The 23,492-nt window shown below is 34.9% G+C and overlaps 2 protein-coding genes across 3 annotated transcripts in view; one reads left to right on the forward strand and one right to left on the reverse strand.

Annotated features, from left to right (window-relative positions):
• Positions 1 to 6,648: 6,648 nt before the first annotated feature.
• On the reverse strand, positions 6,649 to 20,261 carry LOC138329159 (sorting and assembly machinery component 50 homolog). The gene is made up of 14 exons (XM_069275936.1): positions 20,131 to 20,261; positions 18,739 to 18,807; positions 18,381 to 18,482; positions 17,537 to 17,624; positions 16,299 to 16,402; positions 15,958 to 16,103; positions 12,974 to 13,061; positions 12,117 to 12,245; positions 11,885 to 11,956; positions 11,533 to 11,616; positions 10,537 to 10,678; positions 9,987 to 10,133; positions 9,305 to 9,446; positions 6,649 to 7,001 (listed from the first exon to the last, which is right to left on the reverse strand). The coding sequence occupies exons 1-14, from the start codon at positions 20,152 to 20,154 to the stop codon at positions 6,956 to 6,958; spliced, it is 1,383 nt and encodes a 460-aa protein (XP_069132037.1). The 5' UTR covers positions 20,155 to 20,261; the 3' UTR covers positions 6,649 to 6,955.
• A 183-nt stretch (positions 20,262 to 20,444) lies between these two features.
• LOC138329154 (uncharacterized) overlaps positions 20,445 to 23,492 on the forward strand; it is a 40,277-nt gene continuing 37,229 nt past the window's right edge. For both annotated transcript variants that reach the window (XM_069275919.1, XM_069275920.1), the window contains exons 1-4: positions 20,445 to 20,592; positions 21,913 to 21,999; positions 22,492 to 22,605; positions 23,042 to 23,179. In XM_069275919.1, the coding sequence (XP_069132020.1) occupies positions 20,590 to 20,592; positions 21,913 to 21,999; positions 22,492 to 22,605; positions 23,042 to 23,179 (342 nt within the window). In that variant the 5' untranslated portion in view covers positions 20,445 to 20,589. The remainder of the gene's footprint in view (positions 20,593 to 21,912; positions 22,000 to 22,491; positions 22,606 to 23,041; positions 23,180 to 23,492) is intronic.

The raw sequence follows: 23,492 nt of genomic DNA on the forward strand, positions 1-23,492 counted from the left end.
CGTCAGATAGACAGTTGGTACAGTATACGTCAGATAGACAGTTGGTACAGTATACGTCAGATAGACAGTTGGTACAGTATACGTCAGATAGACAGTTGGTACAGTACGTCAATAGACAGTAGACAGTTAGGTACAGTGTCAGTATACGTCAGATAGACAGTTGGTACAGTATACGTCAGATAGACAGTTGGTACAGTATACGTCAGATAGACAGTTGGTACAGTATACGTCAGATAGACAGTTGGTACAGTATACGTCAGATAGACAGTTGGTACAGTATACGTCAGATAGACAGTTGGTACAGTATACGTCAGATAGACAGTTGGTACAGTATACGTCAGATAGACAGTTGGTACAGTATACGTCAGATAGACAGTTGGTACAGTATACGTCAGATAGACAGTTGGTACAGTATACGTCAGATAGACAGTTGGTACAGTATACGTCAGATAGACAGTTGGTACAGTATACGTCAGATAGACAGTTGGTACAGTATACGTCAGATAGACAGTTGGTACAGTATACGTCAGATAGACAGTTGGTACAGTATACGTCAGATAGACAGTTGGTACAGTATACGTCAGATAGACAGTTGGTACAGTATACGTCAGATAGACAGTTGGTACAGTATACGTCAGATAGACAGTTGGTACAGTATACGTCAGATAGACAGTTGGTACAGTATACGTCAGATAGACAGTTGGTACAGTATACGTCAGATAGACAGTTGGTACAGTATACGTCAGATAGACAGTTGGTACAGTATACGTCAGATAGACAGTTGGTACAGTATACGTCAGATAGACAGTTGGTACAGTATACGTCAGATAGACAGTTGGTACAGTATACGTCAGATAGACAGTTGGTACAGTATACGTCAGATAGACAGTTGGTACAGTATACGTCAGATAGACAGTTGGTACAGTATACGTCAGATAGACAGTTGGTACAGTATACGTCAGATAGACAGTTGGTACAGTATACGTCAGATAGACAGTTGGTACAGTATACGTCAGATAGACAGTTGGTACAGTATACGTCAGATAGACAGTTGGTACAGTATACGTCAGATAGACAGTTGGTACAGTATACGTCAGATAGACAGTTGGTACAGTATACGTCAGATAGACAGTTGGTACAGTATACGTCAGATAGACAGTTGGTACAGTATACGTCAGATAGACAGTTGGTACAGTATACGTCAGATAGACAGTTGGTACAGTATACGTCAGATAGACAGTTGGTACAGTATACGTCAGATAGACAGTTGGTACAGTATACGTCAGATAGACAGTTGGTACAGTATACGTCAGATAGACAGTTGGTACAGTATACGTCAGATAGACAGTTGGTACAGTATACGTCAGATAGACAGTTGGTACAGTATACGTCAGATAGACAGTTGGTACAGTATACGTCAGATAGACAGTTGGTACAGTATACGTCAGATAGACAGTTGGTACAGTATACGTCAGATAGACAGTTGGTACAGTATACGTCAGATAGACAGTTGGTACAGTATACGTCAGATAGACAGTTGGTACAGTATACGTCAGATAGACAGTTGGTACAGTATACGTCAGATAGACAGTTGGTACAGTATACGTCAGATAGACAGTTGGTACAGTATACGTCAGATAGACAGTTGGTACAGTATACGTCAGATAGACAGTTGGTACAGTATACGTCAGATAGACAGTTGGTACAGTATACGTCAGATAGACAGTTGGTACAGTATACGTCAGATAGACAGTTGGTACAGTATACGTCAGATAGACAGTTGGTACAGTATACGTCAGATAGACAGTTGGTACAGTATACGTCAGATAGACAGTTGGTACAGTATACGTCAGATAGACAGTTGGTACAGTATACGTCAGATAGACAGTTGGTACAGTATACGTCAGATAGACAGTTGGTACAGTATACGTCAGATAGACAGTTGGTACAGTATACGTCAGATAGACAGTTGGTACAGTATACGTCAGATAGACAGTTGGTACAGTATACGTCAGATAGACAGTTGGTACAGTATACGTCAGATAGACAGTTGGTACAGTATACGTCAGATAGACAGTTGGTACAGTATACGTCAGATAGACAGTTGGTACAGTATACGTCAGATAGACAGTTGGTACAGTATACGTCAGATAGACAGTTGGTACAGTATACGTCAGATAGACAGTTGGTACAGTATACGTCAGATAGACAGTTGGTACAGTATACGTCAGATAGACAGTTGGTACAGTATACGTCAGATAGACAGTTGGTACAGTATACGTCAGATAGACAGTTGGTACAGTATACGTCAGATAGACAGTTGGTACAGTATACGTCAGATAGACAGTTGGTACAGTATACGTCAGATAGACAGTTGGTACAGTATACGTCAGATAGACAGTTGGTACAGTATACGTCAGATAGACAGTTGGTACAGTATACGTCAGATAGACAGTTGGTACAGTATACGTCAGATAGACAGTTGGTACAGTATACGTCAGATAGACAGTTGGTACAGTATACGTCAGATAGACAGTTGGTACAGTATACGTCAGATAGACAGTTGGTACAGTATACGTCAGATAGACAGTTGGTACAGTATACGTCAGATAGACAGTTGGTACAGTATACGTCAGATAGACAGTTGGTACAGTATACGTCAGATAGACAGTTGGTACAGTATACGTCAGATAGACAGTTGGTACAGTATACGTCAGATAGACAGTTGGTACAGTATACGTCAGATAGACAGTTGGTACAGTATACGTCAGATAGACAGTTGGTACAGTATACGTCAGATAGACAGTTGGTACAGTATACGTCAGATAGACAGTTGGTACAGTATACGTCAGATAGACAGTTGGTACAGTATACGTCAGATAGACAGTTGGTACAGTATACGTCAGATAGACAGTTGGTACAGTATACGTCAGATAGACAGTTGGTACAGTATACGTCAGATAGACAGTTGGTACAGTATACGTCAGATAGACAGTTGGTACAGTATACGTCAGATAGACAGTTGGTACAGTATACGTCAGATAGACAGTTGGTACAGTATACGTCAGATAGACAGTTGGTACAGTATACGTCAGATAGACAGTTGGTACAGTATACGTCAGATAGACAGTTGGTACAGTATACGTCAGATAGACAGTTGGTACAGTATACGTCAGATAGACAGTTGGTACAGTATACGTCAGATAGACAGTTGGTACAGTATACGTCAGATAGACAGTTGGTACAGTATACGTCAGATAGACAGTTGGTACAGTATACGTCAGATAGACAGTTGGTACAGTATACGTCAGATAGACAGTTGGTACAGTATACGTCAGATAGACAGTTGGTACAGTATACGTCAGATAGACAGTTGGTACAGTATACGTCAGATAGACAGTTGGTACAGTATACGTCAGATAGACAGTTGGTACAGTATACGTCAGATAGACAGTTAGTACAGTATACGTCAGATAGACAGTTGGTACAGTATACGTCAGATAGACAGTTGGTACAGTATACGTCAGATAGACAGTTGGTACAGTATACGTCAGATAGACAGTTGGTACAGTATACGTCAGATAGACAGTTGGTACAGTATATACGTCAGATAGACAGTTGGTACAGTATACGTCAGATAGACAGTTGGTACAGTATACGTCAGATAGACAGTTGGTACAGTATACGTCAGATAGACAGTTGGTACAGTATACGTCAGATAGACAGTTGGTACAGTATACGTCAGATAGACAGTTGGTACAGTATACGTCAGATAGACAGTTGGTACAGTATACGTCAGATAGACAGTTAGTACAGTATACGTCAGATAGACAGTTGGTACAGTATACGTCAGATAGACAGTTGGTACAGTATACGTCAGATAGACAGTTGGTACAGTATACGTCAGATAGACAGTTGGTACAGTATACGTCAGATAGACAGTTGGTACAGTATACGTCAGATAGACAGTTGGTACAGTATACGTCAGATAGACAGTTGGTACAGTATACGTCAGATAGACAGTTGGTACAGTATACGTCAGGTAGACAGTTGGTACAGTATACGTCAGATAGACAGTTGGTACAGTATACGTCAGATAGACAGTTGGTACAGTATACGTCAGATAGACAGTTGGTACAGTATACGTCAGATGGACAGTTGGTACAGTATACGTCAGATGGACAGTTGGTACAGTATACGTCAGATAGACAGTTGGTACAGTATACGTCAGATAGACAGTTGGTACAGTATACGTCAGATAGACAGTTGGTACAGTATACGTCAGATAGACAGTTGGTACAGTATACGTCAGATAGACAGTTGGTACAGTATACGTCAGGTAGACAGTTGGTACAGTATACGTCAGATAGACAGTTGGTACAGTATACGTCAGATAGACAGTTGGTACAGTATACGTCAGATAGACAGTTAGTACAGTATACTATGTCAGATAGACAGTTGGTACAGTATACGTCAGATAGACAGTTGGTACAGTATACGTCAGATAGACAGTTGGTACAGTATACGTCAGATAGACAGTTGGTACAGTATACGTCAGATAGACAGTTGGTACAGTATACGTCAGATAGACAGTTGGTACAGTATACGTCAGATAGACAGTTGGTACAGTATACGTCATAGACAGTTGGTACGTATACGTCGATAGACTCAGAACTCAGATAGACAGTTGGTACATACAGTATAATGTTCAAAAGACGCAATGCCAGAACAGAATAAAGAATAACAACTTAAAAGCAAAAGCAGGAATACACCATGTCATTGATTTAAACATTTTTAACTTATCAGTCTTGTATTCAGGCCATTATTAACACCAGAAATATATATATAATATGTATATATGTTTCTTTTAACACCAAATATCAGTCAATAATCAAAACAAAAAGAAACTTTTTTTCCTACTGTGATTTCCAGCACAAGAATTACGACTGTACAATAACGATTATTTGTACATCGGTCTTTATAATTCGGAGTTTATTTGATTAGAACTGATTTATGTGCTAGGTTGTTACATGTATTATGCCATGCGCAGTTTGGTTTTGAACTCAGTCCATGCGTCTGTTTTACAAAGGCAGTAGTTATAAAACGTCTACAGAAAAAGAGAGAGAGACTATTTTATATTAATCAAAAGAAATTAAAATAGATATCATTATAATGAATTTGATTCTTTGCGCAAATATGGTATATTTGGAATTCTAATAATTTATTCCGTCATTTTGGGAGCAAAATATACATAAATAAAATGTTGTATTATTATTAATCCACACAGTGGAACGTCTACCAGGTTCCCTAGTTGTGCTCATCTCATTTATCAACAAGGTCTGTCTATCATTTACTCGACACAGTTATCATGTTTTCAAGGAGTACAAAAATTCAGTACCAAATTACAAACCCTTCTTAGTTTGGACCAGATCAGTGTTGTGAAATACGACTACTAGCCATTGTAGGAGAATGAAGATGGAGTTTATTCACAGGTATTCAGCCGTTAACAGTCAAAGTTGTGTATCTGTATTCACAACTACCAGAGTATATACTGATGTGAACTTCATAAATATGTGGAGATTTTGTTCAGATTTAGTTTAACACCTCGAAAGGTATCATGAACTCTGATATAGAATGTTCTTTTAAAAGCCTTTCAAATGGACACATTCTATGTGTAATATAAAGTTCCTAACTGAATAGCAGCAACCCAATGTATGGTTATGTTTTCTTTATTGCTTGGGATCTATCATTATGAAATATGTTCCAAAGGTTATTGATAGATTTGCCATTTTGTTGAAGTTCGTGGATGAAGTGATGCAATCATGATTCTATTGGGTTCATATGCATTAAATAGTCAAGGAAATTCATTATCAATTGAACGTTTTGAATTCAATATACAATTCATTTATGTTTTAGGGAACAATGAATGCCATTTACCGTATCTGACCCAATAAGCGCCCGTACCTCTTATATAGATATGTGACGATTTTGTTCAGATTTTGTTGTAAACACCTCGAAAGGTATCATGAACTGTTGATATAGAATGCTCTTTTAAATCTTCCAAATAGATATATTCTTGTTGAAGAACAAATCTGGTTGTTTTCTTTGATGCTTGGCAACTATCTTTACAAAAGATGTTCCAAAATGGTCAACAGATTTGCCTTTTTCTTGAAGTTCGTAAATGAAGCGATGCAATCATGATTCTATTAGTCATTTGCATTGTGATGCCAAGGAAATTCATTATCAATAAAAAGGTTTTAATTCGGTATATAATTCACTTGTGTTTTAGGATTCACTTCATGTCATTTAACATATTCGATGTAATAAGTGCCCCAATCCCTATCAGCACCCTCCCCCTTTCTAGGATTCAATTTCACGTACTTCGAATTGAATGCAAGTTGAAAATATGGTAACTGTGTTGGTTTCCTTACCAAATTCTTTGCAAATTAATATATGGTTTATTTTGTAGAATAATTTTATAAAAGTCTACTCCAAATTTTTGTCTACATAGCGCCCCCTTATTTGCTTCATTTTTTTAAGTGCCCTGGGCCCTAATTAGGTCGAATATGGTCTATTCAATATTACAAAATGTACATTTCTTGATTTTGTTTTAGCTTTTTCTTTTCTATGAAATCCAAAGAGGTAGAATTATAGCACATCATAAATACTTTATTGTGTACCGTTACTATACATCAAGGGTTGTGTGATATGAAGTGATCCAGACACTGACATACATAACCCATACACATAGGTCACTAACCATGGCTGAAACATGTTAAAGCAACTTTCCAAGTTAATTTGTCTAGTCACTATATATCCTCGTGAGAATTATGAGAACAGTTATAGCTGTCTAGTCCTCATTATACTTCAGCATCTCCCAGTCTGATGGCTATCACTGTCACACTATATACTGTCCGTACACAGGCATTTTACCATGATCTCGTAATCATTGATATCAGAGGAAGGTCATCCCCACACCAAACTGTATACCAGGGTTCACACTGCAACACAGAAAATAAACTGTCACTCTACACCTTAAGATGATCAATTAAAAAGCCTTCATTTTCTGGTATAAGGTGTGCCATTCAGTACAAAGGGAAATAACCCCTATACTGATGCAGTATAGAATATACTAGGAAGAAAAACTCCAATTCAAATATTAACAAAATAAATGAAAGACAGGGGTTTAGATCATTTGAAATTATAATGTTATCTTATCGTTACACCTGCATGATAACTTAATTAACCAATGATACACCAATGACATTTGTGGTTTAACAAGGACATAGTCATTCAGATCCCCTGCCAATGGAGATATCAAAGCTGAAGTAAGTTTGATTGTGGAGACTTATGTGTATGAAAAAAAACAGGAAAAAGGAAGTTGAGCTAAAGAAAGATGGAGTATAATTCAAGTAGAGCGGGGCTGCAATTGTTGAATCAGGTATACAGCCTTGACATTTATATTAGACTACATACACAAAGATGGGTGGAGTTTTGCAAAGCAACATTTACAATTTACCATGATATTTTCAGCAATGTTTCCATGGTAACGGAAAAAGTGAAAAAAATGAAAACCTAAAAATAGCAAAAGGTACTACTAGACCATAAAAAGAATGTGTCTATGAAGTTTCGTGGAAATATCTCTGCTGGTTTTAGAGTTATGCTCCGGAAATGAACCTGCTACAAAAATATGATATTTTCAGCAATGTTTCTATGGTTACAGAAAAAAGCACAAAAAGTGAAAACCTAAAAATAGCAAAGGCACTACTAGACCATAAGAACAATGTGTCTATGAAGTTTCATGGAAATATCTCTGCTGGTTTTAAAATTGTGCTCCGGAAACGATTCTTACACAAAAATCTGCCATTTTCAGCAATGTTTCCATGGTTACAGAAAAAAGTACAAAAAGTGAAAACCTTAAAATAGCAAAAGGCACTACAAGACCATAAGAATAATGTGCCTATAAAGTTTCGTGCATATATCTCAACCGGTTTTCCAGTTATGCTGTGGAAACGAACCTGGTACAAAAATATGATATTTTCAGCAATGTTTCCATGGTAAAGGAAAAAGTACAAAAAATGAAAACCTAAAAACAGCAAAAGGCACTACTAGACCATAAGAACAATGTGTCTATGAAGTTTCATGGCAATTTCTCTGCTGGTTTTAGAGTTGTGCTCAGGAAACGATTCTTACACAAAAATCTGCCATTTTCAGCAATGTTTCCATGGTTACAGAAAAAAGTACAAAAAGTGAAAACCTTAAAATAGGAAAAGGCACTACTAGACCATAAGACCAATGTGTCTATGAAGTTTCGTGGAAATATCTCTTCTGGTTTTAGAGTTATGCTCTGGAAACGAACCTGGTACAAAAATATGATATTTTCAGCAATGTTTCCATGGTTACGGAAAAAATGCAAAAAAATGAAAACCTAAAAATAGCAAAAGGCACTACTAGACCATAAGACCAATGTGTGTATGAAGTTTCGTGGAAATATCTCTACTGGTTTTAGAGTTATGCTCCGGAAACCATTCGTACGGACGGACAGACGGACGGACAGAAGGATGGACGGACGGAACCCATTTGTATATCCCCCGGCAACTTCGTTAGGCGGGGGATAATAAAATGCACCAGTTGTAACTTGGTTACAGACTCTCTGACAGGACTGTGTAAGCATTATCAGTGTATAAACATACACATGGTATTTAGTTGACAGTTTATTTTGAACTTCGCATTTAGTTTTACATGTCCTTTACATACTCAGTTCCTAATCCTTCGGACTCCCTAAATTCCTAGAATATCTAAAAACCTAACACCTACTCCGTCTCGCCAGTTTATACATATATTAAAAAGGCACATGCCGCCTAAAATATGCAATTTTCATCTGCTGCTTCTGACTACCACAGTTCTATATCTATCAATCTACTGTTTGTTTTACTTTCCCATATGTGCTATATCAAATGTACTTTTAAACTACCTGTTACATACTAAATATTAACCCATTTTGTTACAAGTGACATTGTTGTTAAATGATGTTGAAAAAAAGATTTACAGATAGTACTATTGACCTGAGTTGAAATATGAGAACCTAGTCATTTGATGGCACTACAGGTGACAGAATTTTACAATTATACGTGAGATTTAGAACTACCTATATTCCATCATTGCATATTACTCCCTTGCGAGTACATAAGTATTCAACATAACATTCATTGCTTTGTAAGCAAATTTTACGTAGTTTTCTCAGAAAAATATGATGTGATTAAGTATCTCACAGAAGAGAAATGCATTAAGACAAAATACTCACCAGTCCCCGTTCATGAACCGTACAGGAACAACATAATTCAGTTCCATACGTGCAATGTTTCCCAGCTTCAATACAAGTCCTAGACCATATGCTAGTCGAAACTCTTCAGATAACTGTTCTATGTTTTCTTTTAGAGATTTATCTGGAATTAATATTTAGCAAATCTTATTTTTGATATAATTTTGATATGTTTAAAAGAGTACTAAAATAAAAGAAAACAAAATAGAAAAATACTACTACTTACATTGAGAGTAGACTGATGATTTTGTCGTTTAGTTATATTTTTCTTTAAGAATAGAATATATTGTTTTATCTAAATGATAAAGAAGAGAAAATGAGAACTAAAGAGCTAGACATCATACAGCAAAATACTGTAACAATACACTGTTCATAAACTTTCTTTTGTGTAATGAGCTACTAAATTTCGCAATTTCCATTTCAAAAAAGGTTTGCGAAGAATCAAGATTGCGTTTCTAAAATTTGAATGCCAATTCCTATCAATTTATTATATAATTATATCAGTGAATGATGCAGATATTAATTTACAGAGAGAAACTTTCAAAGATTTACTTAGATAATGAATAACGTGATAGTAAATCGCACACGAAAGAAAGTTATTTTACATTAGTTTAGCCAAATACATTTTGATGAAGAGATTTCTAAAAGTATCACTCACACTTACCTAATTCTACAGCACCCACATTTCCAACATTTACAAAAGCATGAGACCTGAAGAAGTCCCCAAACCCTCCGAGGCCTGGTTTGAACGGCAGCGGGGTGTAGACATGGGCAGCACACAGCCAATAGGCATCAGTGCCGAGAGCATTCCCTGTAATTATAAAAGGAAAATTAATGTTTAATCTCTCTGAAAATGTAACCTCCATTTCAAAGAGTGTAGACAAATAAATGATAATTTTAGAAAAAAATCCAAATTAGACCATGAAAAGACCGAAAATAAGACCAAATTTCCTCAACGTTTCTTATCTCAATGGAATTCCTTAACATAAAATTATCATGCATAGGAAAGCATTACAGAAGTTAAGGAATGCTTCTGAACATCAGATTTGTTCCTTAACTACTGTATTGCTTTCCTATGAAGAATTTTAATTTATATTAAAGGAATTAAATACATTTCAATGTTGATGAAACTCGAGTCAGAACTGGAGTCATCAGTTCTAGTAAATTATTTTCCTTAAAACTAGATTAATGAAAGAGATCTCAATAATCCCAACCTTCCACATGTGGCCCAACTCCTCTGTCGTGAAATCCTCTGAGAGTTAGTGGACCTCCCAGGAAGAATTTGTCGTTAATGGTGACCCTTTTTTCCTTCCCCAGGCCCCACATTGTACCACATGCTGCTGACAACTGGACAACCTGTAAGTACATATACATGTAGTAGTATGTTTCTCAGGTTTAATATCTTAGTTCTAAATACAAAATAAATAGCTCCTCTTTTGTATACTATGAACCCTGACTATATTGATTCTAATGTCACACTTTACCTTAAAATGTATCTTAGGTCTCCGGAATTACATAAAATTTAGACAGGCTCCATTATCCTTACACCCTCATTACCTCAACAAAATAAAAATATAAATCCTTACATTTACATTTTGCAAATGAATATTATTTTTTCTTGTGACAGTTGCGTAGTATTTTAAATACCCATATTTTGTTCTCTCCTGTCAACCAATTCGATTGAACAGCTGATTGTATATATAATCAAGGCATTCACATGTTCCCATCGCATTGACAACAAAAGAAAATAGTTTTCTGTTTCTTATAATTTTTATTGGTAATCATATCATAAGAACATTCATTTTTAACAAAGCATGTGATTGCAAAAATCAATTAAATATTTTAACAATTCTTTGATATCTTTAGCAACATTTCTTTATGTTTTGTGAAGTGATATCCAAATTTTTTATCAAGTAACCTCCCTTTGATCGATTTATTTATATGTACAACAGAATTGCCACATGTGTTGTACTATAATTATACACTGATAATGATAATACTAGAAAACAAAGTAATTGAGTCCATGTCAGTGCAAACTGGAAATATATCAAAATGATCATAATTTTTCCCCGAAAAAGCTACATTTACTGTTTATCTACAAGTACTGTCAATCTTGGAGTAATAATAATATTTCAGATTTACAATTCTCTATACAAATCAGTAACAGAATTAATATCATTGTTATGTTACCTTGGTTACTTCATACTTACTATATATGGCAAGATTTCTTTATTGAGTTGAAGTTCTGTATTTAATTTGACAAACTCCACATTTCCTCCTAGACCAGCATATTCCTACAAGTATATATTGAGTATGTGTGAATGATTCCACCTATAAATCTATATAGACAACACACTAAAAGCAAAATTTATAGATCTATAAAAGTATACGAGACCTAATCCACAGAACATATTTTTCTACTTTATTATATTGAATTTTGAAAATAGATTATCCAATAGATTCAAAACAGTTCTGCTATCCACAGCAATTCCTTGTCTTTAACCCGTTTTTACAATCTGGCAAACATATTAAATAACTCCTAAATCAGGATTAATAATTTACCTGAACAGCTTTTAACAAAAACCCCTCATGTGGCAATATTTTGTCATCTCTTGTGTCAGTGGTGACTGTGTGCTGAAAACAGAAAGAGTATGCTTTCAAAATGGATCACAGCTTTATGTAAGAAATTTAGGGTCATTATCACCACAGTTTACAACAACTGGGTAGTGATAAGGCCGTTTTGGGTTCTCAAAAGGCAACAATGGATTTATATTTAGTATTTAATGTATTGTACCTGTATACTGGACTTTAAGGTGTGTCCTGCCTGTTCCCTGATTGGAAAGGGTGTGGTCCTAGAGAGGGCCCGGAGATCCCTCCAAACCCCATCCCATTGGATGTTGTGGGAGCCTACTGTCGATGGAAACTGCAAACAACACACAATATGACCTGATTAGCAATATTATCGTAATGTGGTTTGTAATATTACCAAACAAAATTATCGTAATGTGGTTTGTGGATGGACATTCAAAACATCATGACATTCATTTTGACATCATTGCATGATAAACAAGAGGTCCAAGAGCCTTTAGCTTAATGGTCAAGCTTGGCACCAATTGAATAGGAAAGAATTTGAATATGTTTTTCAAGATGGTGACTTTTGTGTTCATCTTAGATTTTGGACAAACAGTGATTTTTTTTTCCAAAATATCAACTCTTCTTGGACAGTCAATCTTCTTTGATATCAAAACGTTCAAGATGGATTTCACCTAGCTTTTCTTGTGTTTCTTTGAACCTGAAGATAGCCAAGAGGCCAAAAATTTGTGGAAGGGATATTTACATATACTGTTTAATGTTTGTATATATTTCTCCCTCTGGAGAACAAGTATTTGAAAGTTAATCTTCTTTACAGTCACAGAAATTTTCAGCATTTTCGGAACTGATTTGGGAGAACTTTAACATGACTGTTTTTTGTTTGTTTTTTATTTTTTATGTCAAAATAGCAACTGTGACTGCCATCTTAATAATGGATTTCGGAAAATAACAACTCTTGCTCAGGACCATCTCAGGAACATTTCAGGACCATCTCTGGACCATCTCAGGAACATTTCTGTTAAATTGGTAGAATGTTTGATGATAAATTTGAACACTTACTGTAAATGCTGCTTGGATTCCTTTACTGGCTTCCTTGTAACCACTGAGGAGGACATCTGTGTTAGTGCTGTAACCTCCCAGGACCAATCTACAGGTTCAAAATTACATATTAATGTATATATGTGTAATTCTCCCAGGACCAATCTACAGGTTCAAAATTACATATTAATGTATATATGTGTAATTCTCCCAGGACCAATCTACAGGTTCAAAATTACATATTAATGTATATATGTGTAATTCTCCCAGGACCAATCTACAGGTTCAAAATTACATATTAATGTATATATGTGTAATTCTCCCAGGACCAATCTACAGGTTACATATTAATGTATATATGTGTAATTCTCCCAGGACCAATCTACAGGTTCAAAATTACATATTAATGTATATATGTGTAATTCTCCCAGGACCAATCTACAGGTTCAAAATTACATATTAATGTATATATGTGTAATTCTCCCAGGACCAATCTACAGGTTCAAAATTACATATTAATGTAACATAATTAATGTATATATGTGTAATTCTCCCAGGACCAATCTACAGGTTCAAAATTACATATTAATGTATATATGTGTAATTCTCCCAGGACCAATCTACAGGTTCAAAATTACATATTAATGTATATATGTGTAATTCTCCCAGGACCAATCTACAGGTTCAAAATTACATATTAATGTATATATGTGTAATTCTCCCAGGACCAATCTACAGGTTCAAAATTACATATTAATGTATATATGTGTAATTCTCCCAGGACCAATCTACAGGTTCAAAATTACATATTAATGTAATATGTGTAATTCTCCCAGGACCAATCTAAGGTTCAAAATTACATATTAATGTATATATGTGTAATTCTCCCAGGACCAATCTACAGGTTCAAAATTACATATTAATGTATATATGTGTAATTCTCCCAGGACCAATCTACAGGTTCAAAATTACATATTAATGTATATATGTGTAATTCTCCCAGGACCAATCTACAGGTTCAAAATTACATATTAATGTATATATGTGTAATTCTCCCAGGACCAATCTACAGGTTCAAAATTACATATTAATGTATATATGTGTAATTCTCCCAGGACCAATCTACAGGTTCAAAATTACATATTAATGTATATATGTGTAATTCTCCCAGGACCAATCTACAGGTTCAAAATTACATATTAATGTATATATGTGTGTAATTCTCCCAGGACCAATCTACAGGTTCAAAATTACATATTAATGTATATATGTGTAATTCTCCAGGACCAATCTACAGGTTCAAAATTACATATTAATGTAATATGTGTAATTCTCCCAGGACCAATCTACAGGTTCAAAATTACATATTAATGTATCATATGTGTAATTTCCCAGGACCAATCTACAGTTCAAAATTACATTTAATGTATATTTTCCAAACTTCCTAAGCGAGAGGTGGAGGTCAGTAAGTCAGAGAAAAACCACTGATTTACAGTCAGTACATTGTATGTGCCTCATATTGGTTTCAAATTCCAAACTGAGAGGTGGAGGTACAGTAAGTCAGAGAAAAATCAGTGATCTACAGTCAGTACATTGTATGCTCATATTGGTTTCAAATTGTAAGTGTGAAAACCTCTGATATCATATTGGTTTAGAAAAAACTGATCACAGTCAGTACATTGTAAGTGTCTCAGGTGGTTTCAAACTGTAACGAGAGAGGTGAGTACGTCGTCAGAGAAAAACCACTGATCTACATCAGTACATTGTAGTGCCTCATATTGGTTTCAAACTCCTAAGCGAGAGGTGGAGGTACAGTAAGTCAGAGAAAAACCACTGATCTACAGTCAGTACATTGTAAGTGCCTCATATTGGTTTCAAACTCGTAACCGAGAGGTGGAGGTGAGTAAGTCAGAGAAAAACCACTGATCTACAGTCAGTACATTGTAAGTGCCTCATATTGGTTTCAAACTCGTAACCGAGAGGTGGAGGTGAGTAAGTCAGAGAAAAACCACTGATCTACAGTCAGTACATTGTAAGTGCCTCATATTGGTTTCAAACTCGTAACCGAGAGGTGGAGGTACAGTAAGTCAGAGAAAAACCACTGATCTACAGTCAGTACATTGTAAGTGTCTCATATTGGTTTCAAACTCGTAACCGAGAGGTGGAGGTACAGTAAGTCAGAGAAAAATCAGTGATCTACAGTCAGTACATTGTAAGTGTCTCATATTGGTTTCAAACTTGTAACCGAGAGGTGGAGGTACAGTAAGTCAGAGAAAAATCAGTGATCTACAGTCAGTACATTGTAAGTGTCTCATATTGGTTTCAAACTTGTAACCGAGAGGTGGAGGTACAGTAAGTCAGAGAAAAACCACTGATCTACAGTCAGTACATTGTAAGTGCCTCATATTGGTTCCAAACTCCTAAGCGAGAGGTGGAGGTACAATAAGTCAGAGAAAAACCACTGATCTACAGTCAGTACATTGTAAGTGCCTTATATTGGTTTCAAACTCGTAACCAAGAGGTGGAGGTACAGTAAGTCAGAGAAAAACCACTGATCTACACTCAGTACATTGTAAGTGCCTCATATTGGTTTCAAACTTGTAACCGAGAGGTGGAGGTGAGTAAGTCAGAGAAAAACCACTGATCTACACTCAGTACATTGTATGTGCCTCATATTGGTTTCAAATTCCAAACTGAGAGGTGGAGGTACAGTTACTCAGAGAAAAATCAGTGATCTACAGTCAGTACATTGTAAGTGTCTCATATTGGTGTCAAACTTGTAACTGAGAGGTGGAGGTACAGTTACTCAGAGAAAAACCACTGATCTACACTCAGTACATTGTAAGTGCCTCATATTGGTGTCAAACTCTTAACCGAGAGGTGGAGGACCATTGGTAAATGAAACATGTAAAATACATTTAACAATTACTCAAATTGTCTATAATAATAATTATAATATAATAATTTTCTATATTAACACATTGATTTATTATTTTATTATTTACCTGACATTAGGGTTCCCGTTGAGTGGCTTGGTGAAATGTACATGTGCCTGGTTATTCTTCCTATTTCTGAAGTTTCTAGTGTGTGCATATCTCGCAGATAACTTCTCACCTCTTCCGAACAAATTGTTCAGGCCCATAGTTAAGGACTGAAAATAAGAATAAATTAGGGATTTAATATTTGTCTAAATTTGAATCTATGAGACTGAAGCACTTTATTCAAAATTGCATTATAGCAACTCAGACTTGTGTAAAGTTACTTCGGGTGCAATTAAATCTCATGTATTTCACTGGCAATAAGAAATTGCGAAATAAATCGAACCAAAAACGCCTAAATTATTTACCGTTTCTAAGTCATTGTTGCCTGCAGCAGTATGAACACCTCCCTCAAACCGTTTCTCTTCCACTGTAAATTTTACTTCATAGTCTGACGCAGAGGCACCAGGAGCTTGGTAAAAATAAAACCAAGTTTCCTCAATATTTTAAACAAAATGACAGTGATGACATTACAATGGATACCACAACAACAACTGTTACAGATATGAATAATAATAAAATCTTAAACCAGTCAAGGGAATATATACAGTGGAACTTGGTTGATATGAACTCGGATAATTCGACAACCCAGCTTAATACGAAGTACTTTGCCGAATTCCGTCTTTATCTTTGTTTAAAGAACTCGGATAATTCGAATTTGGAAAACTCGAAGAACTCAGATAATACAAAGCAAATTTTGGGTCCGAATGACAAAAATCATACATAAAATGTTCTTATAACTCGAAATGGGATTTTTTGGACGAGTTCGCCGAAAATGCCGATTTTCTTTTGCATAAATCTGCTGTAGAACAGCATTTCAAAATATATATCTCGGTTTTATTGTTATAATTTTGCAACTACCTTCGGCGATTTTGACATCTCTCTTGTTCACATCATTTTACGACATGGAACTAGTCTATATATACCAAGTAAAGAGATCGTCAGTAGACAGGAGAACTCGCTTAATTCGAACACTCGGATAACTCGAAGTTTTATCTCGGTCCCTTCGTATTAACCGAGTTCCACTGTATATAAAGTATAGAACAGTATTTTATGGAGACTCCCAAAAACGTTCACTCTGACAATACATCCAGGTGAGCGTTTCACAAGGCAAGGAATAATTGAAAATTATAAATATTGTTTAAATGAAAACAACATAAATTAGTTTTCAAAAGGCGGCCAGACAATTGATATGATACACTGTTTATAAGATATTGTGTATGGACAACTTCTGAACATGTACCCAGATATATCTCATATAATTGAAATATAAATAACATGTAATTATAAATACATATTAATAGCCCCTGTCCTAATGCAGAATGATTTAATTAAAATTGTAATACATTTATGAAGCTGCTAAGTCTTCTGTTTTTATCACCTTTAAATAAAGTCTTTTATTATCATTATTAAAAATATGTGAATGATTTTTCTCTAAAGACAAAAAATACTTTCCTCATTCACTAAAAACTGAAGAATTACTTGCCATGCTTCTCATAGGAAAAGGTAATTTTCGATTAACAGGTAGGAAGGTCACAGTCAGTACCTTTACTTGTGTCTACTGTAATCTTTACTGTTTTGAAGATACCAAGCTCTTGAAGCTGTGATTTAGATTCCACACATTGTCTCACCACCTGCAACATAGCAAATGGTGTACCAGAACATTTTGTCATCAGATTTCTTTTTCTAGATAAAAAATAGTTTTTATAGCACTCCATATTCAAGTGATAGCTACAATAATATGCACTGAATTTAAATAACATTTGAAGTACTAGTGTTGCAAACAGGTCATTTAAAAAACATATTGATAATTGATTAATACCATCTTAGTGATTATCAATTTTGAAAAGTATATATATATTCTATGAAAGTGCAAATAAGTTAAAATATAATAGTTATACTATAAACATAATACCACAGTCTACTGTCCTGAATCCATGTAAATAAATATATGAGCATTTAATGAAAACAACAGTTTAAAAATACACATCAAACAATACACCAAACAATAAAATAAGTGGCTTAACAGCTGATAATATAACCATAATCAACAGATTATAATTTGTGATTTCATGAACAGATAATACAACACTATCAAATTAAAACACCATAAATTGAATCAATTGGCACCAAATTCTTTAATTTATACTCAATTGTTAATTTTCACAAAAGAAACAATATAATCAAAATACTGAGATAACAAAATAGCAGTTTTCAATAAAAAACATTCTATTGTTAAGACCACACAATTTTATACCACGAATTATGAATTTAGTTTACTATCAGAGTTGAAAACTAACTAAAAAGTTAGATTTATATTGCAAAGTACTGTCATATTTAATATGTAGAACTAAAACAGACAAAAATTTGACAATGTATTTCTCCTTTACCTCTTCAAAGTTTTCTGCCTTGAACGTATCTTGGATCTTTGAGATGAGAAAGTCTTCTTTTGTCCTTACTAGTCCTTCAATCAAAACTCTCTGCACCTTGGCCTTAAATGCAAAACTCAAAACATATAATATCAAGAAAAAAGTGGTCTAAAGTAATAAAGAACTGAACTGGTCAATCAAGTATCATTATCCAGCCACAAATGTTCTGTAGAAAGGGTTTTATTATAATTACTTCAATTTACTTAATATAATTATTTGATTATATTTGAATAATTATTCTGAAAGAAGACACACTGATTCATGCAGTGATTTCACTAAGAACAAGAAGCAAATTATTGATAATTATATCTTCACTCACAGGTTGCTTAAAGTCAATTGAGCGTTTTCGAGGGGCTGGATTGTCCATCTGTGAGTGGCCCTCCATTTCCTGAAGGTTAAAAGATTAATATAAGAGGACATGTTTACTGATATACTCTAACTTAGTTTAAACATCTATATAACATCATACAATATATTGTACATGACAATTGATTAATAAACATATACAGGGTCAGGCAATAAGTTACAGTGTATAAAATTCTAAATAAATATTTAATACTGATGATAGTTATTGCAATGATATGAGCGTGATGACTTAAGAAAGCTTTCCCTTAATTCCAACATTCTATTTTTACATTGTACATTTGTTGGTTATACCTTCACATAGATGTACATTATAGTGGTCTAAAAAGTATGTTACATAATAAGAACCATTCATTGTGTTCTAACTTAAGGAAGATATTGTGGATGTATGCTTGCTCACTGTACTGTCTAAATGACATATTGATGTCATAAGGAAGAATTTTAGCACATTTGTAAATGTAGATGTTATTTTATTTTCATCACTGTTTTGTTCATGAGTAATTACAAATGCAAAATGCAGTGTCAATGACTCACTGGTGTACTGTAAATTAAATGTAAGAATTATGTAAAAGGAGCAGATCGGTGTGACTTATACATAGTGTTAAATATGGTCTCTGTCACTCAACTGACGGAGCATGCATCTTTGGCTCAGTCGGTAGAGCCATAGATTTCCACGCTCAAGACCTGGGTTTGATTCCTGGTTGGGGCATGCACCTACAGGAATGTGTATTTTCCCTGTTCTTCTTTATTGCCGCCCATCTAACTAACCCATGGAAGGTGGTTAAAGAGTCTCGGGTTGAGATTTAGGAAATCTCAAGAAAAACAGGGGGAGTAGTTAAAAGGAGCAGATTGGTGTGGCTTGTACATAGTGTTAAATACGGTCTCTGTCACTCAGCTAACGGAGCATGCATCTTTGACTCAATCGGTAGAGCCGTAGATTTCCACGCCGGATACCTGTTTTCGATTCCTGGTTGGGGCACTCGACAGGGATGTGTATTTTCCCTGTTATTCTCACTTATAATTAACTGATTTAGTGATTAACAGCTGTATGCTATAACAGTATATTATCACAATAAAAATGCATGATTATTAGTCCAGGAGTTTGACGTTTTATGATTTAGGGGTTATTTTTATCTTATATGTCTATGCAATACATTATTAACAAAACGTCAAACTAAGTAACTCTCTATGGTCAAACAGTCACAAAGTTGTCAAAAGACTAAAAACGTAACGAAAGTGTCTTACATGTGATGCAGTAACGTGACACCGATTGCCTTTGTGTATAAATAGTCAATATTATTGAATTGACATGTAAATATACCAAAATTTGTGACACTATTGTTCTTACTTTAGCGTGTACAGTGCCCATCATATAAGGGACCGGTAAACAGAAAGTCAATGATCGACCATTGCAGGAAGTGAAGGTCAGACTACAAGGTAGATAACTCTCTTCGTAAAATGCGGTTAACTCCCCTTCCAAGAAATACGAAAATCATTTTAACGAAAATTTACAAAAATATGAAAAATAAAACATGTATATTCAAATAATCTCATCGTACTATATTTTGTATTTATTTGATCATTTAGCGATAAAAGAGTGTGTAAAATGGCATTGATACGAAGATGCTAATTTTATACGAAACTAAATAATAATATGGCGCCAGTTGTTGAACTACCAAATCCCGTTTGCTTGAATTTCGTTTGCATGATATGTTAGGCAAGACCATCTGATTTTCATTATGGGTCCATAAATTTTGCCATATGCATTTGATACTTAACAGGGAGTTAAAGAGTCTGCATAACTGAGATGGTAAGTTGAGTGATAACTGAATAGTGAAAAGTGTACCAGTCACTGACTGAAGACTTGTCCATCATAAAAACTGAAAAAGTGAGATACAAAATGCTGCAACCGGACAAAAAAAGGGCCTCTAGGACGAAAGTTAAAAAAAAAAAGAAACTAACAAAAGCTCTTAATACTAAAAGTAAAAAAGAGACGCTATATATTTTGGTAACTAAATTAACCGAAAACTAGGAATGTAAGTATTAAATTTAAAATGATGTTTTATTGCATCTTACTTACCCCAACCATGTTTAAGGTACCATTACGACGAGACACTTAATAATAACGTCGATATTGCCTATCAAAGTTTCACAGTGTCGAACATAATATTACCGGAGTACATCTTAAAGCTTGCTTATCTGTTACCTGTATTTCTTTTCCACCATCTACTCTTTTATCAACATTTCCATACAACAGTACTTTATTTAATTCTGTTGATGTACATCAAAGGACCAAATAACCTGTGTCTTCTGAACTGCCTCCAGTTTTACTATGAAATGGTCCAGGGGTGGTTATAACGTCATTGATAGTAACACCTGGCACATTAAGGATGTAAACTTGTGTGAGTAGACAAATCTTTTTCTCACTGCTTTGGGAATGGGGCCCATGGCTTTGAATATGGGAAAATGTGTGACAAATCCAAGATTTGGGAAAAATTATGAAATATGAAATAAATCATACAAAATAAGACTTTTTATTTTCAGTGTAGTTTATGTACTATTCTGAAGCCAATTCACAAATACTTAAAGCTTCAGTCAACTAAGTTCATGCTATATATTTTTGGATAGTTTTCAAGAAACTTTGATTTTTGGGAAATTTTAGACTTGAATTGGGAAATTTTTAGAGGCTTTGCCATAGGGAATTGGGCCGAAAATAAGCCCTAAACCATGCTGAAAAAAAGCACTGGTAGAATAACACACAATAGCAGAATCAGATATTCCAAAGGAATTATAAAATTTGATATAACTATACAGTGACACCTGCCTATAAAGACCACCTAAGGGACAGAGGAAAATTGGTCTTTATACATAGGTTGCATTGTGTTGATATTGGTCATTTGCAATTCAGACCCTAGAAAAGTGGTTTTATTAAGCTAAGGTAGTCTTTATATAAAGAGATGCAGTGGTCACTATTAGGCAAGCTTCAGTTTTACTGTTTGTATATGTTTCATCAGAACTTTATCATTTACATGAATTTAATCATAATAATAAACATAAGTAATTAAAATCAATGTATGTTGATAAAAATACATAACCTAACATTTAGATATTAGTATTTTTTTCCTTCCAGATTCGGATAGCAGCACTCAATGATTCCAGTAGTGAGGATGACAGCCGGGCCCCAAAGACACCAGCTAGACGGACAAAGGAAGCCAAAGTAGGCTGCTGCATCAACTAAGACTTGTTATAGATCTGTTCTTTATAAAGATTGAACAAAAAGTCCAGAACTTTTGCACCACTAGAAAGAATTGTTTCTGTTGAGATGTGAACAAAAAAAATCAAAAAATTAAATGTTTGCCGTTGGGAATATATAGGACTAAAACTTTGACCCAATATCTTCTTTTATAGTTAGTTATACTTGTAACATAAGTATATTAATACTATACTTATGAATATCATTATCCAAAGTTGTTATTGTTGTTGACTGCTTAATTTTGTTAAATCTCAATGAAAATAGTTTTGTTTGTTTGATTTGATTTAACATCATATGAATAAATAACTTCACAAATGCATAAAATTGTAAACTGAATGATATATTGACATTTCATTACTATACCCCCAAACAATTTATGTATAAGATCGTTCACTAATAGTATGTATTTCTTACATGAACAGCCATTATATTGTATTCTAATTTGGGTGATTACAGGAGTCTGAGGCATTCACTCTGTATGATGCGGCACTGAGACTACAAAGGCAGGGCGAGGTAGATTTGGCAGAGGCTGCGTTCAAGGATCTCCTCAATCATGGCTTCCTCAGAGAGGTAAGTTCAGCCAATGAAGTACTACTCGATATTTAGAGACAATTTTAGGTAATCTGAAAAAGGTTACATTGCAACATTTAGAGGCATCTTGGTCGATCTCATTAGCTCAGCTAATCAATACCAGAGAAATTTTAAGTCAATCTACATAGAATATAACATTGAGAGACAATTACTGACAATATGCTGAATATGAAAAAGTTAGAGGTCACCCACTTGATACTTCTGATCATATTGGTTTTCTCCAGGAAGGTACTCAGGCTTTCTCCCATGTTAGACTCCTTGTTCTATATTAAGACAATGCAGTTAAAGTTGATCAGTTTATTTAATATTTGAAAATGAAAAATATTGTTCTATTGAAATATAGATCTTATCTGCTTTGTAAACCACATTGTTAATGTGTATGTATTTATGTACTTGTTCATTGGTTATTTAACAGACGGCTCAGCTGGTGGAGGACGAGGAAGAAGGGGCTGACCAGGATGGCCTGCGTTTGTTGTACTCAATACACAAAAACCTGGCCAGTATGGCTCTACACAGAGAGGACTTACAGTCAGCTATCTCATCCTATGTAGAGGTGAGTGACAGGTATACAGTAAAATACAGAGAGTTATATAGCTATGGCCCTACACAGAGAGGACTTACAGTCAGCTATCTCATCCTATGTAGAGGTGAGTGACAGGTATACAGTAAAATACAGAGAGTTATATAGCTATGGCCCTACACAGAGAGGACTTACAGTCGGCTATCTCATCCTATGTAGAGGTGAGTGACAGGTATACAGTAAAATACAGAGATCTATATAGCTATTGCCCTACACAGAGAGAACATACAGTCAGCTATCTCATCCTATGTAGAGGTGAGTGACAGGTATACAGTAAAATACAGAG

Source organism: Argopecten irradians, chromosome 8 (assembly GCF_041381155.1).
Source record: "Argopecten irradians isolate NY chromosome 8, Ai_NY, whole genome shotgun sequence".
NCBI lineage: Eukaryota > Metazoa > Mollusca > Bivalvia > Pectinida > Pectinidae > Argopecten > Argopecten irradians.